The 26789-nt window shown below is 31.0% G+C and overlaps 1 protein-coding gene and 1 long non-coding RNA gene across 9 annotated transcripts; one reads left to right on the forward strand and one right to left on the reverse strand.

The window, feature by feature from the left end:
* Positions 1 to 2616: 2616 nt before the first annotated feature.
* LOC136232160 (uncharacterized) lies at positions 2617 to 8221 on the reverse strand. Of its 8 annotated transcripts, XR_010690353.1 has the most exons (10): positions 7908 to 8221; positions 7575 to 7680; positions 6475 to 6527; positions 6240 to 6365; positions 6030 to 6120; positions 5493 to 5569; positions 3946 to 4066; positions 3805 to 3863; positions 3293 to 3362; positions 2617 to 3180 (listed from the first exon to the last, which is right to left on the reverse strand). It is a non-coding gene; the product is annotated as an uncharacterized lncRNA (long non-coding RNA). The 8 variants fall into 8 exon arrangements; XR_010690351.1 differs by having other exon boundaries at positions 3946 to 5660; XR_010690350.1 differs by having other exon boundaries at positions 3946 to 5695.
* An 11478-nt stretch (positions 8222 to 19699) lies between these two features.
* Positions 19700 to 20545, forward strand: LOC136233566 (germin-like protein subfamily 3 member 1). The gene has a single exon (XM_066023270.1). It carries the CDS (start codon positions 19721 to 19723, stop codon positions 20342 to 20344), a length of 624 nt encoding a protein of 207 aa, XP_065879342.1. The 5' UTR covers positions 19700 to 19720; the 3' UTR covers positions 20345 to 20545.
* The last annotated feature ends 6244 nt before the right edge of the window (positions 20546 to 26789 follow it).

Below are 26789 nucleotides of genomic sequence, written 5' to 3' on the forward strand. Positions count from 1 at the left end.
ACTGGTTGAAGCCTGGAAAAGGAGACGGGAGGCAGAGGGTCCAGATGCACTTCTTAATGAAATTAACCCAAACAGTATGGGTAACCCAGGGGTGAATTCTTCTACACAACATGTGGATAAATTGATTACTAATGATACGGATTCGACAAGGCCTGAGGATCAAGTCCGTCGGGGAAAATGAGTTGCTTAAACTGGAACTATTCGGGCTTGGACAACCCCCGAGTAGTTCGATCTCTTGGTGAGTTATACTAAAAACTCATGCACCAAATTTTATTTTTTTAATTGAGACACTTGTGAATAAGGTAAGAATGGAAGTGATATGACATAAGTTTAAGAAATAATTATTTAGTTTTAAAAGTATATCTTATATTTATTGACATCAAGTTTTAACAGTGTAATTTTAAATATTTAATTTTGTAAAAACAATTATACCACATACCTTTATTTTTAAATTTTTAAACCATACACATAGAAAACCCACATGCAAATTTATTTTCTTTTTTACTTTATCCTAAAATTGAAATATTGATCTCATGTCTCGTCCTTGCTCTTGCTACATACAGTGGCGGAGCCAGAAATCTATACTTGGAGAGGCTAATTTTGTCTTTTTCTTTGGAAGTAATTTTTCGAAGTTCAACTCGTAAGAGCTGGGTAAATTTTTTTTAGCCTTCAGCACGCTAAAATTTTGTGATTTTGGTATATTGGCCAAAAATTATAATATTTTTACACTTTTTTATTTTTAGCTATAAATTATTTATAATTTTTACAAATTTTAATTCAAAAATTAAGTTATTTGAGTCTCAAAAGTAAGTATTTGATTTTTTTTTTGAAAAAGAGATATAATAAATTCTAAAAAAAAATATAATAAAAATACATTCAAGGGTATTATGTTAATAAAGAGCCCATTTGGAAAAATAAAGTTCAAATAAATAAAATTTTATTTACCAAAATAAGTTTAGTGGGGTTTGAACCAGTGTTTTAAAAACCGAATCGGAAGTTGAACCAGATTGACAACTGGATTAAGGGTCAATTGGTTCAATAGATTGATTTGGATTGATTGAACCGGATAACCTCATAAATAATATATATATTAAATTAATTTAAGTTATAAAATTTACTAAGAGTTTAAAATTTTATTTTGTATATTTAAATTTTAAATACTAAATAAACTTTGTTTATATTACAAAGATCAATTAAGTTTTTAATAATATTTATCAAAATATATATAGAAAATAAATGCTAAATAATATTTTAAATTTTAAATATATAGTGTTGTTATTAATCACAAGTTGGAAGTTAGTTTAGTGGTAAGATGTATATAAATCATACCTAATGGTCCAAGTTCAATCGGCTGGTGGAGTGGTTTGATCTGGTTTGTTGAGCCTACATAAAAACCAGTGACAACCAGACCAGAGACCTGATCGATTCACGATCGCTCCGGTTGAACCGATCGGTTCAGTCCGGTTTTCATAACATTGGTTTGAACTACTTTGAACTATTCGTTTAAACATAAATCCATATTCGAGAGTTATACGGAAAAAACTAACGATACTCAATGGCGGAGCCGGAGGGTTTCGGCTCCCAAGCCCTGGATTGGCTCCGCCCCTGGCTGCATATATCATTTACCAACAAAATTACGCCCATTTACATTATATTTTAGAAATGGAGCTATGTTGTTTGGGATTTGGGATTAGGTTGGGTGAAATCATATTTGTTTGTATTTTTTTTAGGAAAAGTGTAAAAATATTCTCTAAAGTTATACATCAATTATTAGGTATCAACCCAATCCTTAAATTTGTAAATTTTAACAAATCAATCGAGATAAAATTAGTTTTAATAAATAAAATTTATAAAATTCGGTTCAATTTGATAAAATTTATCAACTTACACTACAAAAAAATGGCTTTTAACAAAGGGAGATATTCTCACTAAAAGCCATAATATCCTCACTAAAGCATTTTTTATGAGAATAATTACTCTCATGGCCCCCTTCATTACTGGGGTCCCTTACTAAAAATATTAACGAGGATAAAGTGTTATCCTCATTATAAACTTATAATGATAATAATTTTATCCTTATTAAAATATTTTTTAATGATAAGTAAATATTCTCGATAAAGTTTTTGTAATGATTTAAAATCTTCTCATTAAAATGTTTATAATGATAAAAAAAATCATCTTATTAAAATAGTTTTTGTAATGATTTAAAATCTTCTCATTAAAATGTTTATAATGATAAAAAAATCATCTTATTAAAATATTTAAAATGATTAAGAATCTTCTCATTGAAGTGTTTCAAATGTTTATAATGATATTTCCCCTCGTCAATGATATTATTAAACTAAAATTGTAAATAATAAAATAAAATAGAACTTGGATTGAAGAGAGCTCTGATAGCATAAAATTTCTACATATAAGGGCATCAATTTAAATTTCACCAAAATCTGACCAAGTGGTGAGCGAAGTGGGCATGGTGCTTGCAGTTGACAAACAAATTTTGTGATTAAGTATGCGAAAATGGCATCAATTTTAGAAAAAAATTCAAAATTATTCAAGAACCGCAGATACCAAAGAACTCTTGATACTCTGGCGCTTTTTCTAGGAATCAACTGCTAAAATCCTGTTGGCATTCATGCTCGAGCAAGGTTTAGCTAATCCAAACTATTCAATACAATTCTAAAACATTAGAATGAAATAACAAAAGCCAGAACACCATTAGTTTGGATAATTTCTGAATCCAGTGAAAAAGTTTCAAGAGATTTGCAATAATAAGAACCCACACTGCTTCCATGAATATATCAGTTATTTTTACACATGCAACAATAGGCAAATGATGGGGGAAAAGATAACACTAATATCTCATCAGCATCCTCGAAGAAATTGTGGTTATTTAGAATAGAATCTTTACAATTTTGTTTAAATCCAAGGACAATAAGGAAGAGTATATCCTTTTTGACCTGGTAATTTTTGAAGTTTGTATCAAAGGGTTAATTAAGCCCAAAACAAAGAGACATTATATCCAATAAAGAGTAAACTAACTCTAAAGCATAGACTTACATACAAGCCATAGTATTTAGTTTTTAATAGTAGGAAATACAATATCATCAGATAAAAATTTCTTACCTTTGAGGCATCAAGAACCATCAATATTATGCCCAAAGACTTGGCAGCAAGAATAACCTGAAAAGGAAATGCACTTTTATTCTACAATGACACACAACTAATCGGGCAAGAGGATATTCAGTTCAACAACTACTTATGAGATGAGAAGATTCATGCATGTTGTACTTGCCTCCCACGTCCCTGGCCTTCTGAAGCACCTTTAATTATTCCAAGTAGCTGAATTTTGGCATAACCAGTTACTGTGAGAATAAGAAGAAAACAGAAAACGATAGCATAATCAGTTCTGAGCATAGACAAACCCAGTTTAGGAAATATTTCTCGCATCAACTCCTCAAAAACAAGTTGGTCCACCTAGACTTTACAATGGTATAAAAAATGCAAATTCAAGAAGAGCCCAAAGTGGAAACCCAAGAATAAACATAATTTCCAATAGATCAAGGACAACATATTTCCATAACAACAAAAAAAATCCATTTTTTAGCTCCATGACCACAAATAAATAAATAATATTTTTTTCTACCATTTCAAAGAGTCTCATCATTGTTACGAACACAACCCACCCCTTTCACTCCTACCCCAATAGCCACACCTACTAAAACATAAAAAAGTTACATGTAAAAACACATTTTCCATAAACCATATATAAAAAATAACTCAGAAGATATGTAAACTAGAACTCACCAAACCTTCTCTGGAAGCGGATTAATGTCATTACCAATATCCAAATATTCCAAATGTACCTACAAAATGAAATTATACAAAATCAAAATTCAGCTATTAATAGAAATTATCAATAAAAAATGAAAGAAGGGAGATAGATACCCTTTTGATAAGGTCGGGTTGTTTGATTAAACAAAGGGCAGTCCCAAGAGTGTCATTAATGGCGGCACCATGTATTTCAAGATGAGTTGAAAAACCACCGTCAATGAGATCACATCCAAACCTAGATATGATTCTCGATTATTTAGGGAAAGAGAGAAGGGGTAGGAGACACAGGCCAATATGAAATCAGAATCTTATCAAAACAGGTATACCAGTCCAGAACAAGTATAAGACAGTTCTGTAACAGAACATGTCCTGTTCTGTAAACAGGACTGGTCTTGTTCTGTATAGAACTGTGGTACACAGGACCTGTTCTGTTACAGAACTGGATATACCAGTTCTGGATTGGTATACCAGTCCAAAATAGGTTAACTGTTCTACTACAGAACTAGTTCTGTTCTGTAAACAGGACTGGTCTTGTTCTGTTACATAACTGTATGTTGTGCAAATTAATGTTATTACACTGTGGACTCCAAGAGAATGAGGAAATGCCAATACCATCAAGTCTTCAACGAGCAAAAGAGAGGGGTCAGTGCTAGGAGGTTCAAAATAGTTTTTAATGCAGTGAAAGCTTAGGGATTTTAGACACTTGAGATACATCTATTTTCTCCATCCATGGTAAAATGAACAAAAGAAAGGAAATCATATCTCGATATTATTAGTGGAAACAAAGATGTCACTTCATTTTCTCTAGTTCCAATTCTATAGATTTATCCACCCTTTGTTCCATAAATAAGCATATGCAACTACTTCTTTGTTGTCACAAATTAAAACGACATTTTTTCATTCAGTTTTTAATCTTCAACTATCAAGAGAAAATACCACTAGTAAGGACAAAAAATGAAGATTAGAATACCATTTCATTTCAAATTAAGGCATGTACTAGTTCAGACAGTCTACAAGATTCTTCTAAGAAAATCATTCCATTTCTCTGGGTTTAGATTCATATCACTGTCAGATGATGATGTTTAAGATAATGTGCACAGGATATACTATTGTCTATGTATTTTAATTTGGCATTGTTAGATTCAAACATTGATGCCAAGGGACATATAAATATTAACTTGAGCATTATCTCATACAATTTACCCAAAACTGCATCCATGAGCATTATTTCGTACAATTTACTAAATGTGCATGTTACCCAAAAAAAATCATTTTCATCTGTTAAAAATTAACTTGCCACAGTAAGCATGTGGAATATCAATTATGGGATATAACCCTCTTCAACATTCTATAGGTAATAAGTTTTTAATTCTACAAAGATCGGGCCAATTGAGATCTAGAACCAGAACAAACTTATACTATCCCACTGCAGTCCAGTACTCACATCCTTACTAACCCTTGTGCTAGATGAAAATATAAAGAACATCTAGCATAGAACTCGAAAAAACAAACAATTCGCAGAGGCATGTCCATAAGTGCACCATATGTCATCTGAATTACCTTTTTCCAATCGACATAATCAATTGTTTGAGCAAATGGTAATTTCAAAACTAAAACTAACAACATTAGCATATAACAACAAAACTAAAACAGAACTCTACCATTGTCAAATCACAAAAGTCGAGTTTCGTCCCTGCTAGATAGGTGTTGTTGCAGTCAAACTTCGTTCTATATTTGCCTGAAAGTTTCTCTTGACTTGTAATGCTGATAGATGAGGAATGCAACAAAATGCACTTACCCGAGTAGGTTCTAGACCAAACATGATCGTGCTGCCATGCCAGTGCAACCATGAGAAATAGCAATGCTTTCAATGGAATCCAGACCAGGATGCACATAACAAAAATATTATGGTCGGATAAAGTAGATTAATTAAATGTAATGGAAGGAACTTATCCTTTTGAATAGTAAAGTTCAAATTAATAGCAGACTAATAATCTTGCATGTGCATATTTAAAAGAACAAATTCAGGAGCCTAACATTACTATATGTACAAGTGAGTCATAAGATTTACAGAAGTTACAAATGATAATGATAAAGAAATACGATTAGATAAGTTGACTTTTTATTTTCTTTATTAACAGAGACAATATTATTAGTTAACTAATAAAAGTTTGACAAGAAAAGAGGGAAAAAGGTACCTTCATTCCAGGCATTTGGACCAACTCAACAACACTTCTAGTGGCCTTAGAAAGAAACTCTATTGAAGTCTTCTCTGCAATGGACCAAAGTCTTGAAAAAAAAAATATAAAGCCTGAATTCAATATGCCAAATGAACACAAAAACACAAGAATAAAGTGGTGATAAAGCATGGTAATAGAAAAAGACCTAACAACCATATCCACACTAACCCTGTAGGACTCACATCCCTTTGAGGATGCTGAGGTGTCAAGTGGGGTTAGCTGCTTGTCACCACTGATTCACAACATGTATATTTGGTTGCAGGCGTTGAGCAAGAACATTTTTTTAAGAAAATGCTGCAAATCATAAAGGAAAAATGCAAATAGTGTCCTCTATTAAAGCATATAAATGCAACCAACAATTGTTCGAAGATTAGAGAACACAAACATGTGCATATAAATTTACCTTCTTTTGGTTATCTTCATTACTCTGTCATTTCTGAAATTGCAATCAAAGGCCTAAAATCACAGACCTTTAGAAATTGAGAAACTATGGAATTAATAGTTACATAACATACCCATACCCATTAATTACAAGTCTTATTATACCCACTGAAAAAGAGAGATTGGTAGTGAAACAAGACCAAGATTCAATGAACATTAAGACCTAAGTATTAGAAAGAAGCAATTAAGGGGGACAAAGTAACATTTAGTCCCACCTAATTGAATTATATATGCTGTTAACAATTAATAAATTAGAAGATAGAAGGAATACCAAAGACATGAAAACATACGAGACAAAATTGAGGCAAAACAAATTATCAAAAGTAACGGTGACCCATCTAAGAGAACAGATTAACAATATGAATGAATTAGACCCTCTAGTCATAACACAACAAACAACGATGTGAATCAATTTAAGCAAGAACAAGCAAAAGTTGAACATAATATTTAACGCAACAAGCACTGCGAACACTGAAGATAATATTTAACAAACAAACAACGATGTGAATCAATTTAAGCAAGAACAAGCAAAAGTTAAACATAATATTTAAGGCAACAAGCACTGCAAACACTGATTCGAATCAAATTAAAAATATGGTGGTAATTGACCATATTTTATTTGCATTCATATGCCTAAATAAAAACTATAAGTTTACTGTCAAATGAAATTTTAACAAATGAGAAATGATTTAACATAACTAATTAATAAAGGCAGTAGAAAGCTGAAAATCATTTATTATTCATGAACCATATCATTTATCAATTTCAAAAAACATTAGATAAAAAGGATGTAGTAATAGTTGAAAACTTGCAATATCATTTATCAATCATGGCTTCTTTTACCCAAATTAATGGGAAAATAATAAGGCAACCAAAACATAAGTCTGCTTACATTTCATTTCATTTACCCAAATCATGGCTTCTACTTTCTTCCTACCAAAATGATGGCCTCAAAATAAAGCAATTGATTACCGAATACCAAAAACAACATACTAAATAGGACCTTTTACCATTTCCTTGATTAGGCAACTGCTGACACGAAAATAAGACTAGAGACCTCACCTGGCAGAGACGACCCAAACCTTTCCAGGACCAAGACCATCGAAGACCTTCTTTGATCCTTCTACTTCAACCTCAACAAGTTTCTTCAAGTGTAAACCAGCACCAACTGCAATCATTTGCTTTCTGTGCTTCTTAAAATGAACAAGGGAAGCTAAAATTGAAACAGGGTATTTCTTATCCACATTCTGAATTTAAGGATCTAATAACAGAATGCACTAATTTTACCCAAAGAAATCTTCCATTTGGTATTCCCAAACTGACCCGTTTAGAATCCCCAAACTAAAAATGACGCTCAAAAATTTAATATAGTTGAAGGTCGAAGAGAAAGCTTACAGGTAGTGAGGTTCATAGAGCCTCATAATTGAAGTGCTTAACAGAGCTGCAATTAGAAATAAGGAGAGAAGAGGCCACGTTCCCGTAGAACCAGCTCCGAGAGAACCAGAAGCGGGAGATGGAGTCGATTAGTTGACTAAAGTAGATAAATTACAGGTTGTGAGGTTTGAGATGTCGCACACAAGGTCGTATGGATTTCAGATGGTTTGACGGTGGAGCGATGTCGGAGACAAGGTCGTAAAATTGGCTTACCAGAAATAAGGGTTAGGGTTAGGAATGGAAGAGGATGAGAGTCTTCTAAAATTTGGGGCAAATTTTGGGGGAGGGAGGAGTTGGGCGGCAATTTAATTTTATTTAGTGTAGGGCAAATATTTGGGGCAAATTTTTAGGGAGGGAAGAGTTGGGCGGTAATTCAATTTTTTTTTTAGTATAGGTCAAATATTTGGGGAGGGAAGAATTAGGCGGTAACTCAATTTTGTTGGGGTGATAATTTATAGTGAGGATAAAATATCATATTAATTTTATAGTAAAATAAAATAGTGAGGATAATAAAAAATGAAATCTAATAAATTGATAAAAATATATATTAATGAGAATAGAAAAAAAATATAGTAAATAAATTGTTTTGTGATTAATATTAAAACATAAAAATTATTCTTATTAAAATTGTAGAGACTATGCGTTTAATGAGAATATTTTATTATTCTCATTATTTTTTTCTCATTAATACTCCATTTTCTTGTAGTGTTAATAACTGATTTCTAAACTTCAATTAAGACTAAATTGATCTTGATCATTAAGTTTAAGTGTCACTTTGACTAGGACTATAATCAAACTGAGCGAAGCTTTGACCTGCTCAGTCTCGGTTTGTCAAAAAATTGATGAGTCCAAGCTCGAACTCGAGCTCAACATTTAATTCGTGAGCTGCTCACGATTTGTTCGCGAGCTTATTAACCAGCTCGTCGTGAGCAGCTCGTTAATTCAGTTCATTAACTCCGTTCGCGACCCTCAATAATATATGTATTTTTTCTATTTAAAGGGTGTCTGATAAGTCTCGATGCGATCAATCAGATAAATTATAAAAAAATAGTGTTTTTTTAGAGAATATATTTATTCATTATTATCAAGTAAATGATACTTGTATATGGTTCACCATGTTGCCTCCGGTTGAATGGGCCTCAAACTATGGGTCTCGTGCCTTTATTAGAACATTTGGGCCTCTCGAATTTTTTGGGCCTTACAAAACTTAACTTGGGGAAAATTACACAGAAATTCATCTTTTAAAATCTATTTACAACTATGTCAAGTTATAATTTTAGATTATGTCAAACTAATAAAATCAGTGCTTTTAATATATTTTAATGATATGAATTTATAAATTAGAAGTTCAAAATATATTTTCTAGGGTTTATGATTTATGAATTTGAGTCTAGAATTTTTAAATTATAGTATAAAATCATAATATATAGAAAATAATGACATATTAAGAATTAAGTTTTGTAATATGACTTAGTTGTAATTTTTTACTTAATTATGATATTCATGTAATTTACCCAACTTGGTTTTGAACTTGATGCTACTATTATTAACAAATTAAGTATTTTTCTTCTTGCGGAGGAATTTAATTTGCTATTGTTTGTATCACTTGATTATTTAATCAAAAAATAGACCTTTCAATAAATCGAACCGGACAATTTGTCCTGTTCAAGAACCAAACTTAGCCATAAAGACGCTACAAAAACACAAGACGAATTAGCATTGGAACGGGAGTGCCTAGCAACTAGGTGAGCAGCCCCATTCGCTAATCTTGGAACATAAGACACCGAGAAATCCCGGTTGTTTAACAATAATAATTTGCAATCCTGAATAATAGAACCGAAATCCGATAGATCTGTCTGTCGTTTAGATACTGCATTAACCACATTTCGTCTGATTCGAATTCGACGTAAGCTCTTTGATTTGTGACAGCCCAAAGGAGACCCTCTCTCAACGCTAAAACTTCAATCATTGATGGCGTGAACAGACCTTCCCATACTTTGCTGGTGAAGCACAAAAAGGAACATGTTTCATCTCGTATTATAGCTCCGGTGCCCCTGTATCCGGCTCTCGAAAAGTAGCACCGTCCACGTTGCATTTCAAGTAACTCCTTCGTGGGCAACGCCATTTTACTCCTTGCGGGTGTTGATCGACGTCCGTTGATACCGCTGTTTTGACTCTGCACGTTGCCGGTACTAGTGCCTGTGGTTCGACGTCTGCTGAGACCGTCTTTCGTCGTCTTTTTAGTATTTTTATGTATTAGAGTTAGATAGTTAAGTGTCTATTTGTAGAGGAGGCTAGCGCAAAACTTAGTCTCCTTTTCTCTCTTTTAGGTTAGGCGCGGGCCATTTCTTCGGCCCAAACTCGATAAGTGATATCTCGCAATCATATACGTGATGGAACGTAATCTAAGTTCTTTCTCAGGAGTGTCCAGGCCTAGGACCCATGGCTGTAGAGGGAGCCCAATTTTTTTTAACTGCCAATATATATATGTAAAGCACATTTTATACATAAATTAGTTAATGTCTTAGTGGTTAATAACAAAAGTGTGATTTGAAGGAGGCCCAAGTTCAACTCCCTTAAAAGGTAGACTTTTTTTTTATGGAAAAGAAATTATATATATATTTGGCTTTCTAAAAAATATAAATATTAATATTAAAAAAATTTACATAAAAATCCACTTTTACAATTATGCTTTAAATTAAGTCAAACTAATAAAATTATTATTTTTACTATATTTGAAAAATTAAAGTTTATAAATTAAGGGTCTAAAATATATTTATTAGGGTTTAAAATTTACGAATTTAGTCTAAATTTTTCTAATTAGAGTATAAAATCATACTCTAAAAAAATTGGATTTTCTAGAAAAATAAAAAAACACAAATATTAATATTAAAAATATTTACATAAAAATTCACTTTTACAATTATGCTTTAAATTAAGTCAAACTAATAAAATCATTATTTTTACTATATTTTAAAAATTAAGGTTTATAAATTAAGGGTCTAAAATATATTTACTAGGGTTTAAAATTTATGAATTTGCTCTAAATTTTTTTAATTAGAGTATAAAATCATACTTTATTTCTTATATATGAAAAATAATGACCTATTGAAAAGTGATTTTGAAGATATGATTTAATTATAATTTTATCACTAATTGTGATATTCATGTAAAAAGCCCTAAAAATTATTTAAGTTTTTAAATGGTCCAAATAATTAATATTTTAAGCTTAAAAGAGATCCAATTGACTTTTTGAATATAGATTGAGGATTAATTTAAGAATTAAACTCATATTTAGCAATGGTATGTAAAAATTTGTCATATAATTTGGTATCATTTTCCCATTGAAGTATTTAAGTGACATTTAATCAATTTTTTATGAAAAATTAATCGATTTGTTCTTTTTTTTTTTACCAAATAACACAATTTTTGACACGTGATATATACACGTAGCAATTGATTTTATTTTTTACCAAACAGATTTAATATGTAGATAAATAAGAAATTAATGAAATACTTTTTGTTTATCCTGTATTAAATATATTTTAATTTTTTTTACGTAATTTTTTATTATTAAAGGGGCCCTTATTTATTATTCCGCCTAGGGCCCGTAAATTATCATGACCAGCCCTGCTCGAGAGCACTAGTGTTATATACTCGTTGGATATATATAGCGTCTCGAAGGCCATGTTTCAAAGCAAGTGTTATAAACTCTGAATATATATAGCCTTTTGATTTGCACATGCATAATGACATGTAGTACGTCTTATCCTAGAATCCATCTCACATCCATATGATAAACAGAAACACTTAGATGTGATCAAGTGGAGTTCTTTCCCTCTTACTATGTTATTTCCATCATGATCCAATCCGCTTAAATGGTTGGATTTTTTTACGATCCGTATTATCTGATGAACTTCGAAACTTCCTTCCAAGATAAGTTAAATTAGATTATATTTCCTGAACAAGTTAAGGGTCCTGAGGATAATGTAATCAAGATAACATGGTTTTAGGATTTGAGTCTAATAGTAGGAAAATTTGAGACCCATTATGCTTAATGTTTTTCCATCTCGTGGTCGATAGGCACATATGGTACGAACTCATGTGTTATCGTGTTCTATCCTTTGAAAGGAGAGCATGTCTTCAGGAAACACCATATGGAAGTTTCAGTTTATATGTCCCAAAACATCTAACTTCAATCTATAATACACATAAATTACTTCCATGTTTGAAAACCGAGTTTCTCAAGTTATTATTAACTTGTGATATTTATTATTATAGAACTTTCTTATATGTTATACATTACATCACATGTATATATTTATGTCTTACTCTTTAAATAAAATTAATTTCATTCTTTGTACAAGTTGGCTTACGTTTATTAAGCCATCTCTCCTTTCACTCAAAAAAATAGCTTCATCCTTACTCCCTTGTCACTGTTATGACAAAATAAGGGTAAACGCTCGTAGGGGTGAGCTACTTCTCTGTTTGATATACATAGGAATATATAACAACAAATATCAACATGTAACATTAGCACTAATGTATTGAAAAAGTTCCCAAAATACTTTATTGGATAATCATGTTTTTACAAGGATACATATAAAATAAGGAAAAATGTTTAGATCTTACGCAAACCCTACGATCTAATATGTTTCATATAAATAGCTCTTTTGACAGGTTTAGTAACGGGATCAACTATCATCTCATGAGTAGAAGCATATCTAACACTAACTACGAATAACCAAAAATCTTTTTTGAGTTGGACCAGTTCCATCTACAGACGAACCATTTATTCAGCTCAAACTTGAATAAATCTAACAACAATAAAGACGGTCCTCATTTTACAACGAAAAAACCATAAGGACCGACCGATTCAAAAAATACGTATATATATATATATATGTATATATATTTATATATATCATTTACTCAACATTTGGACAAACTATAAGAGGGTTACAAACTTAGCCAGGTTATTCGTTTTTGTACGAGTAATTCAAAATCAATATATATAATTTGATTTGATTATTTTCTTAAGAAAAACTTTGGACAAAGTCCAAGAAGCAACTGAGGACTTTTCTCGTATCAAATTTTGTTATATTTAACATATGGGATAAGATGCAAACATACTCCTAATATTTATAGTCAGGAGTAATTTTATCTCCACCGTTTAAAATGGTACACTTTTATCTCTAATGTTGGCAGCTAAAAGCAATTTTACCTCTACTGCTGACAGGTTGGGTCAATTTGAAAAATTATTCATCAAATTATCTTTTCGGTCATGAATATTATCATCTACGCTTCACATGTGCGCCATTTTATCACTCATTCATAAAAAATCATAAACATATGATTAGGTGTGAAATTGTTTTTTTTTTTTAAATATACTGGCTTTTGTACGAGGGCGAGCCTTGGCGGCAACGGTAAACATTGCTCTCGTGTGACCGAGAGGTCACGAGTTTGAGTCTTAGGGACGGTCTCTTGCCAAATAAATTGGCAGGGGAAGGCTTGCCCCCAGTACACTCTTGTGGTGGGACCCCTCCCCGGACCCTCGCTTAGCAGGGACGCGTAGTGCACCGGACTTAAGGGTATTTTTGCATCTTATCCCTTAATATATTTAACAATAGGCTTAATATATCATTTGTCCCTGAACTTGTCCAAAAAATTTGATTGGCCCACTCAACTTCTAAAGTGTTCCAACATCTCTCTGAACTTGCACAAAAATTTGGCAATAGCTCTCAACTTACGTAAAATGTAACCAATCGATCACTCGATTGCCCAAAAAAGTAAGTTACATGTTGAATTAATGTGTGTTGCACGTGTCTTGCCAAATAAATTGGCGGGGGAAGGCTTGCCCCCAGTACACTCTTATGCTGGGACCCCTCTCCGGACCCTCGCTTAGCAGGGACGCGTAGTGCACTGGGCTGCCCCCATACTGGCTTTTGTAATAAAGTAAAACGATCAAGGTCGAATATGTGATTCTAATATTATAGAAGACAAAATTTACAGTTCAGCAAGTAAAAACTTCACTTTTAATATATTTTAATCTCTTTTATGAATTATGTAATAACATTCTAAGGTTTGTGTGCATCTTCCATGCGCAACTTTTTTTTTCAACCGAATGACTAATTAAGTACATTTTACACAAATTAAAAGGGCTATGTGAACATTTTATACAAATTCAAAAAACTAACCACATTGAAAGTTTAGAACGGAACCAAACTTTTTGAACAAGTTGAGCCTTAAAAGTATTATATACATCATAATATATTTATATGTGTATAGATTAATATATGTATATTTCTTGAGCACATAATCAAATATTTAAATGCTTAATAAATTAATTAAATTTTGTTTCCCTTCTAATTTCACGGCGCCAAGTAATGAAAATTTCTTTAGTTCAATGCAAAATATTTAGTCAATGAATTAAATCATTAATTGCATTAAATGCATAATATTACGTACAAGTTATGCTATTAGAACATTGTAACCTTTCTGTAGATTTAAAGTAAATATAAGAAATTTTTAAATTCGTTTATTTCATATGTTCTGGTTTACTGTTACGGTTTACTGTTAGTTAATTATTTACTATTGCTATGGCTGATAATTAGTAGAAATTAGTTAATTTTTATGAATAAAAAATTTTACTAAACATATTTTATCTAATATTTAAAACAAAAAAAGTAAAAAAGTAATTTAAAAAATGAAACGAAATGGACACTTCATCTAAATGTGATTCTTTTTTTTTTTTTTTTATATATAACTTCTTTAAGAGGAGAAATTATATAAATATAGCATAATACTCATCCAGCCCCCTTAACTTATTTAAATTGGTCATTTTACCCCTCCAACTCATTGAATGTCCTATTTATCCTCTTAACTAGATAAAAATTGTATTTCCCACCCTCTTAACTTGTCCAAATTAGTCATTTTACCCCTCGTCAACTCATCGAATGTCCTATTTACCCCCTTAACTCCATAAAAATGGTATTTCTCACACCTTACGATCATATTTACCCCATTAACTCCATAAAAGTGGTACTTCTTACCCTTTTATAGTGCAAAATTAATAGCACTTATTCAAATGAGTTTGAAAATATATATTTTTAATGTCAACTTTTTATTTTGTTTTAATTTGATAATTATATTGATCCTTCATGTGTTTATTATAATAATAAGTATTACAATAATTAGATAATCAAAATTTAACTATCAAGAAAAGAGAAAGAATGAATAAAAGATACAAATAACAAGAACATTAATATAAACAAGTTAAATACATTATATGTGGGGAAAAGGTACCAAAATAGGCCTATGATTTTGGGGATGTATGAATTTAGGTTCCACGTACAAAATAGCACCAATATAGGTTTAACGTTTAAAAAATGTATCAATTTAGGCTTCGATGACCGATTTTAAGAGGTGAGAAATACCACTTTTATGGAGTTAAGGGTGTAAATATGACATTCTATGAGTTGGGGAGGGGGTAAATGGACAAGTTGAGGGGTGAGAAATACCACTTTTATGGAGTTAAGGGGGTAAATAGGATATTCTATTAGTTGGGGAGATAAATGGACAAGTTGAGGAGGTGAGAAATACCACTTTTATGGAGTTAAGGGGGTACATAGGACATTCGATAAGTTGAGCGGGTAAAATGACTAATTTGGACAAGTTAAGGGGGCTGGAGGAGTATTAGGTCTATAAATATCCAATGCACTATGTTATTAATAATTTATTATCACGTCATATATTTAAATTAAAATCTAGAATTTATAAATTAGGATTTACTAAGAGTTTAATTTTATTTGAAAAAAATAGATGAATTTATTCCATATTAATAGAATATGCTTTTTTTTGGGGGGTAAATATAATATTTGTAAGAAGATGAATGCTTTTTTTAAGATAAATATGTCACTGGCAAAACAGTACAGAGCCAGCCCAGGACTGGGGGACTCTGCTTCCCCCATTCCCCGACTAACTTCTCCCTTAAGTAGAATATTGTCGCCCCCTTTGTAGCTCTCCTAATATTGATTTATATTACAGTTTTATAGTGTTATTAATTATTAGTCCTTTCGTTTCATATTATGTCTTTTTAGAGCTTTTTTTTTCAAATTACATGTCATATTATATGATCAATACACATTAAATCACTTTCTGTGTACTATAAAATGTGGATTTATGGAGATTAATTAAAATAATAGATTATTATGTAATAAATAAATAGTGGAATCAATAAATAAGGAAAAACAAAAAAAATCCTAATAAATTTAATTTATGTACAACTCTACAAAAAGACACGTAATATGAAATAGATGAATTATTTTAAAATAGTTGGTTTGGTTTGAGATATATTTTTCAATATAAAATGCCTTAAGTTCTAATCTTATAAAGTTCATTTTTATTAATAAATCTTTTATTTGTTTATATTTTATTTTCTAAATAACTGTTTTACTGTTATTATTTACTTCATAACACTTTTTAACTCCATTTTCCCCAAAACAATTTTTTTTTATTTTTAGGACAGAAAATAACTTAACTTTTTTTATTGCATTTTAATTTATAAAAATTATAAAAAAATTAAAAATGTTATAATTTTTTTAAGAAATTAACGTTAGACTTGTAAAAAATTAAAGATATCTACTTGGATAATTTTAATTTTTTTAGCCTCTAATATACTAAAATTATTATAATTTAGATTGTTGAAAGCCAAAATAATTTCTCCAGCTCTAACGGACTTGATTTTGAAAAATTACACCTCAACCGCAAGGTTAAAATTAACTATTCAAAGTGTAAATTCCTAACTCCGTCACTGTTCGTTCATTATACGAATAACAACGTGATGCCAGAGGGGTGGATGAGGGTGTGCAAGGGCTCTTCCGCACAGGGCCTCAAAATTATAAAGGCCCCGAAATTTAAGACGTGCTTAGTTAAATATAGATATTAGGTTAAATTAAAAAATAATAATATAATACAATAAGATTTATTTACACCGTTTCACTGCATTGGGTGCATGTGTGATTTAGATATTCAACCATTCAAAATTTACAACCTTACCATTGATTCTTTTCTTTTTATATTTTCTTAATACGAAATTATATTAAATATTAACGGTTTGATAAAAAATTTGCACAGGACCCCAAAAAGTTTAAGACGGCCCTGCGTGATGCGATAGACATATAAAATAGTAAGAGCATCTCCAAGAGACTCTTAGTGAGCTCTCTAAAAATAATATAAATAATTGACTCTTAGTGATTTAAGAGTGGCTAAGATATATCATCTCCAACAATGCTCCTTATATTCACTCCTTATTTATTATTTTATTATTAAGATTATTCTTTATTATTACATTACCAATAGTGTGAGGAGAGAGACACATCAATAATAAATTATTAATAAAAAATGAAGTTAGGAGGCACTAAGAGGTGGAGAGATGTTCTCTATTAATAGAGAGGATGGAGGCTTTTAGTGATTTGAGGAGCCACTAAGAGGCTGTTGGAGATGAATTTTCATTCTCCCTCCTCAAATTTGAACTTAAGAGCCAACTTAAGAGGCTGTTGGAGATACTCTAAGGGTCCGTTTGTTTTATCTGCTGTTTGTTGTTACTGTTTGCTGTTTCCTGTTACGGTTTGCTGTTTGCTGTTTGAAAAGGCTGCTGTTCCAAAAAGCAGGGATTCCCTGCTTTTATAAAAAGCTACTTTTCGGCTCCAAAAGGCAAACAGGAGGTGTCTAACCAAACACCTTAAACTCTCATTTTCAAAGTGAAAAGACAAACAGGAGGTCGAAAAGCAGCTACCAAACACCCCCTAATATATTGTTAAAGTGAGATGAGAATTAAAATATACCTTTTGACTTTGGATACTTTGCCACATGTGGGTTGCTTTGATAATTGCTACATAAATATAACTTTACGTTGACTCCAATATAGCCATTTTTCCACATACATAATGGCATGCATTGAGTATTCTATAAGTTTTCAGTAATTATATTTATATAGACTACTTGACACTTAAAGGGTCCCGTGGGGGTAAAAAAATTGATTGACCTATTGATTTTATCAATTTACTTAAACTCAATTATTAAATTTATTTGGACAAAACAAATCTAATCCTAAAATTTTGAAAGAATGCATATTTAGGCCTAATATACGAACTGCTATAAATTTAACCCTAACGTATCCAACAAAATCAATTTTAATTATACGTTACCAAAACTTTCGAAAAAAACTAGTTTACCTGTTATTTAACGGTCACGTCGGACCTTCCGAACAAGTTTATGTATAAACTGAAGCAGTTTCGTATATTTTTTGTTGTTTATTTCTAACTATATTTAAAACACAGTAAATATTTTCAACACTTTGACAGTTTTTTTTAATATATAGCAGACTTGGTTGTTAGCATTATAATATGTTTTTTTAGTAATAGTGTTGCTAGTACAACCACACCAAGTAACGGTACTTTGTAAAAAACAAAGTAACCATAGCGAACACCAGTACACTAAATATCTTAGGTGTAATTGATGTTTCAAATGTCTGAATTAAATAAAAGTCAGACCGTCTTTTCAAATTTTTGATGATGTAAGGCTAAAATTGATGTTGTTTGAAAATGTTAGGGTTAGATTTGCAATTATTTCATACATTAGGACTAAATCTACACTTCCCTTAAAATGTTAGGATTAAATTTAATCTTTCATTCTGTTTAAAGTGATTTATTAACAATGGTTAAAGTGTTAAAGTGTTACATGCCAAATTGTCTCTTACTCTGTCGTATAGCACTATAGGAGTAATCATGTCACGGCCCCGTAAGCTTTTTGAACCTAGTTTAGAGGATCATGTCAATAAACCATTTGAACTAAAAGTTTAAACTGATAGTTAAAGATTCATCTCTCGCAAATTTTCTTTTAAGGCTGTTAGGATTTGAACCGTCGAATACTTAGTTATTAAAAGACTAAGGAACCATAGTTTGAACTGAAATATTTATATTACACTATGACACACTCAGCACGCCCTTCTGAAGTTAAAGTGCTTACATCACATACTCATCTTAATATGTATGTTAGGATTCGAACTCTTGACCACGTTAATAGACTCTGGTATCATGTCAAGCAATCATTTAAACTAAAAGAAAACTTAAAATGATTAAGCTACATCATTTGCCCCCTAAACTTGTTCAAAAAGCTTGATTGGCCCTCTGAATTTTGAAAGTGTCTCGATAGCCTCATCAACTTACATAAAATATTCAGAAAGTCACCTCAATTTGCGTAAAATGTAATCAATTATTCACTCGATTGCAAAAAAAAAAGAAATGTAAGTTACATGCGAAAAGTGTGTTGCACACGCCTTAGAAAAGCAAAACAACGAATGTCGGGATATCCGATTCTAATATAATAAGTTTTACAGTTATCTGAGTAAGAATTTCTTTTTTATTATGTTTTAATAAATTCTATGCATTATTTAATGACATTTTAAGGTGCGTGCAATACATCTTTACCATGTAATTTACTTTTTTTTTTGGAACCAAATGATTATTGGATTATATTTTGCGCAATATCAAACTTTTTGAATAAGTCGAGAGTAATAATATATTAAGCCATTAAACTATAATAATTTTTATATTAAACCTCACAACCCCTAATGTATTCAATCATTATATTATATTGGATTGAATGATAACCAATCACTAATTAACAACACATCTTGTATATATATATATCTATACACACACACCAAAAATAGTAAGTAAACAAGACTACCTAACCCCCCAAAAAAAGCAAAAATGTCACATATTTTCCTTCTTTTTATCACTCTCTTATCTTTCAGAACCTCCAATGCTGCAGATTTCTGCATAGCAAAGCTAAAAGGTGCCCCAAATCCATCAGGCTACGCCTGCAAAAACACAGACATCACTGCCGATGATTTCGTCTTCACCGGCCTACGAAATGCCGGCAACACAAGCAACCCAAGAGGCTCTGCCGTAACCCCTGCTCTTGTCTACCAATTCCCAGCTTTAAACGGTCTCGGTCTCTCCACTGCCCGTCTAGATCTCGCACCAAACGGCGTCGTTCCATTGCATACTCACACAACTGCTTCCGAAGTCATTCACGTTATTTCCGGAAAAGTCACCGCGGGGTTTATTTCGTCGGCAAATGTTGCTTATGTTAAGACACTTATTAAAGGAGATGTTATGGTTTTTCCACAAGGATTGCTTCATTTTATTGTAAATGCTGGAAATACACCTGCTGTTTTGATTTTTACTTTTAGTAATCCTGATCCTGGTCTTCAACTCCTCGATTACGCGTTATTCGGCGGGGATTTACCGACACCATTGCTCGTTAAAACTACTTTGTTTGATACTGCTACTGTGAAGAAGCTCAAGGCTGTTCTTGGTGGTACTGGCTAGGACCTGTAAGACTACGAAAATTCGACAGAGGACTGTCACGTTAACCCAACTGCTAATGTGGCATCATCTGAGTAGATGAGTAGTTTGGCTTAGCGCATAGATAATGTTGCGTATGAGACGTATAATAAAATTTCTTATTAATTCCTTTCTAGTTTGACATTTTGTAAGTTAACATGTTCATTTTATTTGGCAAAACGCATAATTACGCCTCTTGATTTTGCCTGTTTTAAGGATAAAGTTCGTCATAATTTTTTTTTATATTGAGTCCTTAATCATTGATTTTGTTACGGATTCGACCATTATTTAACTTTTTTATCGATTTTGTGCGATACAAGCTGTTAAGGGATTAGGCTATGTAATAATAAATGAGCTACTTAATAATTTAATTTTTTAATCATTTTGTCATATAAATAAAATTTATTACATATGATATGATGGAGTTTGAATCGACAAGGATAACGAAATGGCTCAACAAGGGAAACGACAAACACAAACTTCAAAGTAGCAAAAACCAAGAGCCTTCTTTCCATAGTGCATCTGACAATCGAAATTACATCTTATTATATCACACGATCCTCCATGCAAAATTTCATCACAGGTCTTTGTTACCGTTGCTTCTCCCATTTCCACCCCTTCTCCTGCATTAATTATTTTAATTATATACTTATACTGGTTGTTTGTTTTAGCGTTTCAGAACTGTTTTAACATTTGACTCCAAACAATAGATAATTTCGTGTTTGGTTATGCTTTATAAAACATCAATTTTTAACCTTTCTAATAGAAACAAAAAAAAATATATATAAAATCAATAAATATTACGGAGGCCGAAATTATAGAGGTGGTTCGAAGACTTTTTTTTAATATTTATTGATTTAAATAAAAAAAATTATAATTTTATTATAAAAAGTATTCAAATATTATATATAAAATCAATAAATATAAAAAAAAATCTTCAAAACACCTCTATATTTTTTAAAACTGCCTCTACAATAATGTATATACTGTTGCTCGAAATTATTGCAAAACCATCGAAAAATTGTCCCTACATAAACTTACCCTGATGCCTTATGAAAACCGTCACTTGACGTAGCAACGCCTGTAATATAGACGATTTTGTGACGGTTTTGAAAACACTCATAGATTCTGTAGAGGTGGTGAAAACCGTCACTACAGAAGAAAAATTCCGCCTCTAAAATTCCTACTTTTTTAATGTATTGATAAAATTACCCTATTATATTTTTACAAAAACACGTTATAATCAATAAATAGAATTTCTATTCCGCAATTACTTTTTACTTGTCGTTACATAATTCAAATGATATATGTGTACCAAAAAATATCACTGATCCAATGATCATAATTCATAAAAACTTACCAGATGAAATGAAGAAAGATAGCAAAAGGATGAACAAAATTGAAATGTTTTTCATGTTTTCAGTAGTAGATAATAGATTGATTATGTATGTTTTTTACAGGTATTGATGTTAATTTATAGAGAGGCAATTCAATTTTAATATTTTAATCATATATTATATTTAGTAACTGAAATTTATTTATGATTTTACCTTCCATAAATTGTCCACTTTAATAATTGGACTGGATATAAAATCAGATTATAATCAAATAGGATTTGAGAATCAGATATATGTTTAATAAAAGTTATTTACACTTTTTGATTTATTTTAATTATTCTATTCTTATTTGATAAGTTAATTTGTAGGGTTAAGGTGCAAAAATACCCTTAACGTTTTGGGTTAGGAGCAATTTTACCCCTAACGTCTAAAATGGTGCAATTTTGCCCCTAACGTTGAAAGTCAATAGCAATTTTACCCCTAACGTTAATAAATTGGGTCAATTTCAAACACTATTATAAAACACAGATATTTTTGTTCTTTATTCAGCACCAATTGCATAACAATTCGTTCTGAAAAAAGGTTTTCATGTTTTTTATAATTTAATATTAGAATTTGAGATTAATATTTATAAATTTGGTGAATTTTTTGAATTTATTTGTCTAATTCGTACAAAAAGACAGTATATTTTTTTATTTTTTTTATTTTTTTCACATCCCAACGTATGTTTATGATTTGTTACTGATAAAATAACACACGTATGAAGTGTAGATGACAAGATTCATAACCGAGAAGACAGTTTGATGAATTATTTCTCAAATTGACCCAATTTATTAACGTTAGGGGTAAAATTGCTCTTGGCTTCCAACGTTAGGGGTAAAATTGCATCATTTTAGACGTTAGGGGTAAAATTGCTCCTGGCCCAAAACGTTAGGGGTATTTTTGCACCTTAACCCTAATGTTTAAAAACCTAATACATTACTAGCTCTTAACTTGTTCATAAAAGTTAGGGATGTAAACAGAGCGGAGCGGAACGGGACGGGGAATGCATTTCCTATCCCCGTTCTCGACTGGTCGGGGATTCACCATCCCGCTAAATGGGGACAAACTGATCCTTATCCCTGTCCTGCGGGAAATCTCCGTCCCCACAGGGATCCCCATTCCCCGTTTACAGATATTCCAAAAACGTTATTCACATTCACTATTCACGCACGGAATCACCGTTTATGTTTAAAATAATCAGTAAATCAATAAAGGCAAAAACGTTTAAGAAATAGTATCATTCTCTAAATTTTCAAATAAAAAAAACTAAAACTTGAAAACAACCAATCAGCTAATTAAAATGTACTTAAAATCATCCAAAAAAAAAATCAATTATCACGGAGAATAATCGGGGATCCCCATTGGGAATTAACGGGACGGGGACGAGGATCCTCACGGGGCGGGCGGGGATACCTTTCCCCATCCTCACCCCATCCCCATCACGGGGGACAAAATTATCCTCATCCATGTCCCATGGGGATCCTTATCGGGGCCGGAGCGGGTCACTGATGGGGACGGGGAATCTCCACCCCATTTGCATCCCTAATAAAAGTACATTGGCTCCTTAAACATTGCAAGTGTTTTATCAGCTTCTTTAAAATTGATTATTTCGTATCATAAACTCGCTGAATTTGTCCATAATAGTAGATCAACTCTCCGAACTTTATAATTGTCTCACCAACTCCCTAAAATATTGGTGGTTTAGTAATTAAGTTTATACAACAACAATATTAACTCTCAATCTTCATCCATTCGATCTCTCAAACCTGCGACACTAACTCTTATACTGGGTTGAAAGGTAGGAGAAGAGAAAAAATTACCTCTCGAATAGATGAAGATGTATGTTTAGAATTTAGGTTTAATATGTTTTTGTACGGAATAACCAAGTTCATGGAGTTGGTGAGATATTTATAAAGTCCAGAGAGTTAATATACTTTTATAGACAAGTTCAGGAAGTTCGTGTTACGAAATAATCAAATTCAACGACTTGGTGTGACACTTACTAAGTTTAGAAAGTCAATCTATTTTTATGGATAAGTTCAGATAGCTCGTGATGTATTAGGCCATTTATTTTAATAAAAAAAAAAAAAGTTTATTGTTAAGCAATAACTCATGGGCCTAACAGTATGGGTTCACTTCGGGCCTCACCAAACTCAAGCCCAAATTTTGGGCTGTTACAAGAATAAGGTCTTAAGGGGTCAATTACATGAATATCATAGTTGAGGACAAAATTACAACTTAGTCATATCAACAAACTTAATTCTTAATATGTCAGAATTCTCTTTATATTATGATTTTATACCGTCATTTAAAAATTTTAGACTCCAATTCATAAATCATAAACCCTAAAAAATATGTTATAGACTTCTAATTTATAAATTTCAATCCTTAACATATATTAAAAGTACTGATTTTACTAGCTTAATAATTTAAAATTATGACATAGTTGTAAATAGTTTTTAAAACATGAATTTCTATGTAATTTTCCCCTATTTCTAATGAGATTTTTTTGATGGTTTTTATAGGGTAAAGTAAAAAAATAAAAATAAAAAAATTATGAGTTTTTACTTTTTTTTATCAATGTGGCATTTTTCTAAAAAAATTGTTCAAATAGGACTAAAGTTTTCATTTGCGACAAAAAGATGGTTGGGCTTTTTTGTTTTTTAACTTAAAAACAAGAACATCAAAATTGCGATTCAAAGTTGAAAAATTTAAAGACGCAACTTTAATTCTTCAATTTTTTTAACTTTGTTGTTATTTAGATGTTGGTTGGTGAAGAGAGGGAAATTGAATGTTTAGAGAGAGAAAACTCCGAGAATGATGATTTTGGAAAAATGAAAAATTTGGTTTCATAGTAGATGTAGTACTAAACAACTTAACTGTTCAAATTTTTCATTTCGTGATTGTTACAGTCATATTTATAGTATCAAACTAAACATTTCTCTTTTTTAAGCAAAACAAAAACTTAAGACCGCGTTTGAACAAAAAAACAAATTTACATATACCAGTTTCATAAAAGGTGAAAGCATAAGGTTCTTTTTAGACATTATCCTATTAAAAACTGTTTCGAACTGTTAAAAAAAAATTTAAGGCACGTGAAATTTCACGAATAACACTTTGTTAATTGATTCTTATATTCAAAACTAACTTTTATGATCATCAGAGACTTAATGTGATAAAAGATAAAAGATGAATGGCTTAATATTTTCTAATAAAAAATCAATCAGGAAAAAAGATTTACAATTTATGTTTTATTTTAGTTTTTCGTTTCTTATTTGTTAAGTTAATTTTTTTAAAGTTATTTTTAACTAAAATGGTGGGTAAACTACACCAATGGTATCTGAACTTTACATAGTTTACACTTTGGTACCTATATTACATTTTGTCCCAAAAATATACCTGAAGTAACGATGACCGGACAATTTAGTATATTTTTATCAGTTATGATCGGTCAACGCGAGTTTCATGACTTAATTACATTAATGGTACCCGAACTTTACCATAATTCACACTTCGGTACCTGGATTTTATTTTATCCTAAAAACATAACACAAGTAAAGGTGATTGAAAGGTTTAGTTCATTTGATCGGTTAGTGACCGGATAACATAAACTAAACATTGAGACTCACCATACACTCAATTAATATAAAATTATAATATTGTCATTTATGAGTTAAATGACATTATTATAATTTTATGTTAATTGAGTGTATGATTGGTCTCAATTTTTAATTTAAAATGGTCAAACTCGGGTTGATCAATCACTAATCAGTCAAATATACTAAAACATTGAGTCATCTTTACTTGAAGTGTATTTTTTAGAAAAAATGAAATCTAGGTACCAAAATGTGAATTCGGATAAAGTTCAGGTACCATCAGTGTAATTTACTTGTCAAAATCGCATTGACCGGTCATTAACCGGTAAAATATACTTAATTGTCTGGTCATCGTTACTTCGGGTATATTTTTGAGACAAAATGTAATCTAGGTACCAAAGTGTGAATTAGGGTAAAGTTCAGGTACCATTGGTGTAATTTACTCCTAAAATGGTTTATGATCAAAGAAGAAAGGGCTTCCTGCAAAAATATCATAATTAATTATAAAATTACAACTATATCATATTATCAAATTTAATACTGAATATGTCATTATTTTCTATATATAACAAATAAAGTATGATTTTACACCCTGATTAAAAAAATTTGAACTCCTATTCATAAATTCTAAACCTAGATAATATATTTTAGACCCTTAATTTATAAACTCTAATTCTTAAAACATACTATTAAAAATAATGATTTTATTAGCTTAACATAATCATAAATTATGACTTGACATAATCGTAAATTATTTTTCAAAAATGTATCTTCATGTAAATTTCTCAAGAAATAATTCATGGGCCTAACATTATGGGCCTATATCAGGCCTGACCAAATTCAGCCCAAGGTTAAAATATTTCTAAGATTTTATCTTCTTAATAGGTGGCATACACTTAAACAGTACTAGAAGATGTAGGCTAATCTCTCCATTCCCGTCTCCGTCTAGATGAGGAATTCTCATTTCCGTCTCTATTGATAAAATGGAAAAAAAATGTCCGGGGATTCATTTCTCCGTAGGAATTTCCGTTCCCATTATTCAAATTCTAAAGGACATTTTCCTTAATGTAATTTAAAATTTTACCATATAATGCAACTAGACAAATATAATCTATAAAATATTAATATACTTGATTCAAAAAATGCATCAATCATTATTAATTATAGGATTAATACACATATTTGCCCTTGTGTTTTCTCGAAAAAACAGATTTTCCCTTAAATCAAATAAACCCACAAAACTATCCCTGAATTTTCCATAAACCTGCAATTATACCCTAATCTGACGGAGCTGTTAAACGGCGATGACATCAAACCTTCTTATCTCCAGAAAAACTTCAGAAAAGAACAACCAATCACAAACAGAAAAAAATATGCACATTCAATTTCGATTAAAAGCAAGTTAGAAGGACAGATTGGTCAAAATTCATTTTCATAAAAGTTCAATCAACCTAA

Source organism: Euphorbia lathyris, chromosome 6 (assembly GCF_963576675.1).
Source record: "Euphorbia lathyris chromosome 6, ddEupLath1.1, whole genome shotgun sequence".
NCBI lineage: Eukaryota > Viridiplantae > Streptophyta > Magnoliopsida > Malpighiales > Euphorbiaceae > Euphorbia > Euphorbia lathyris.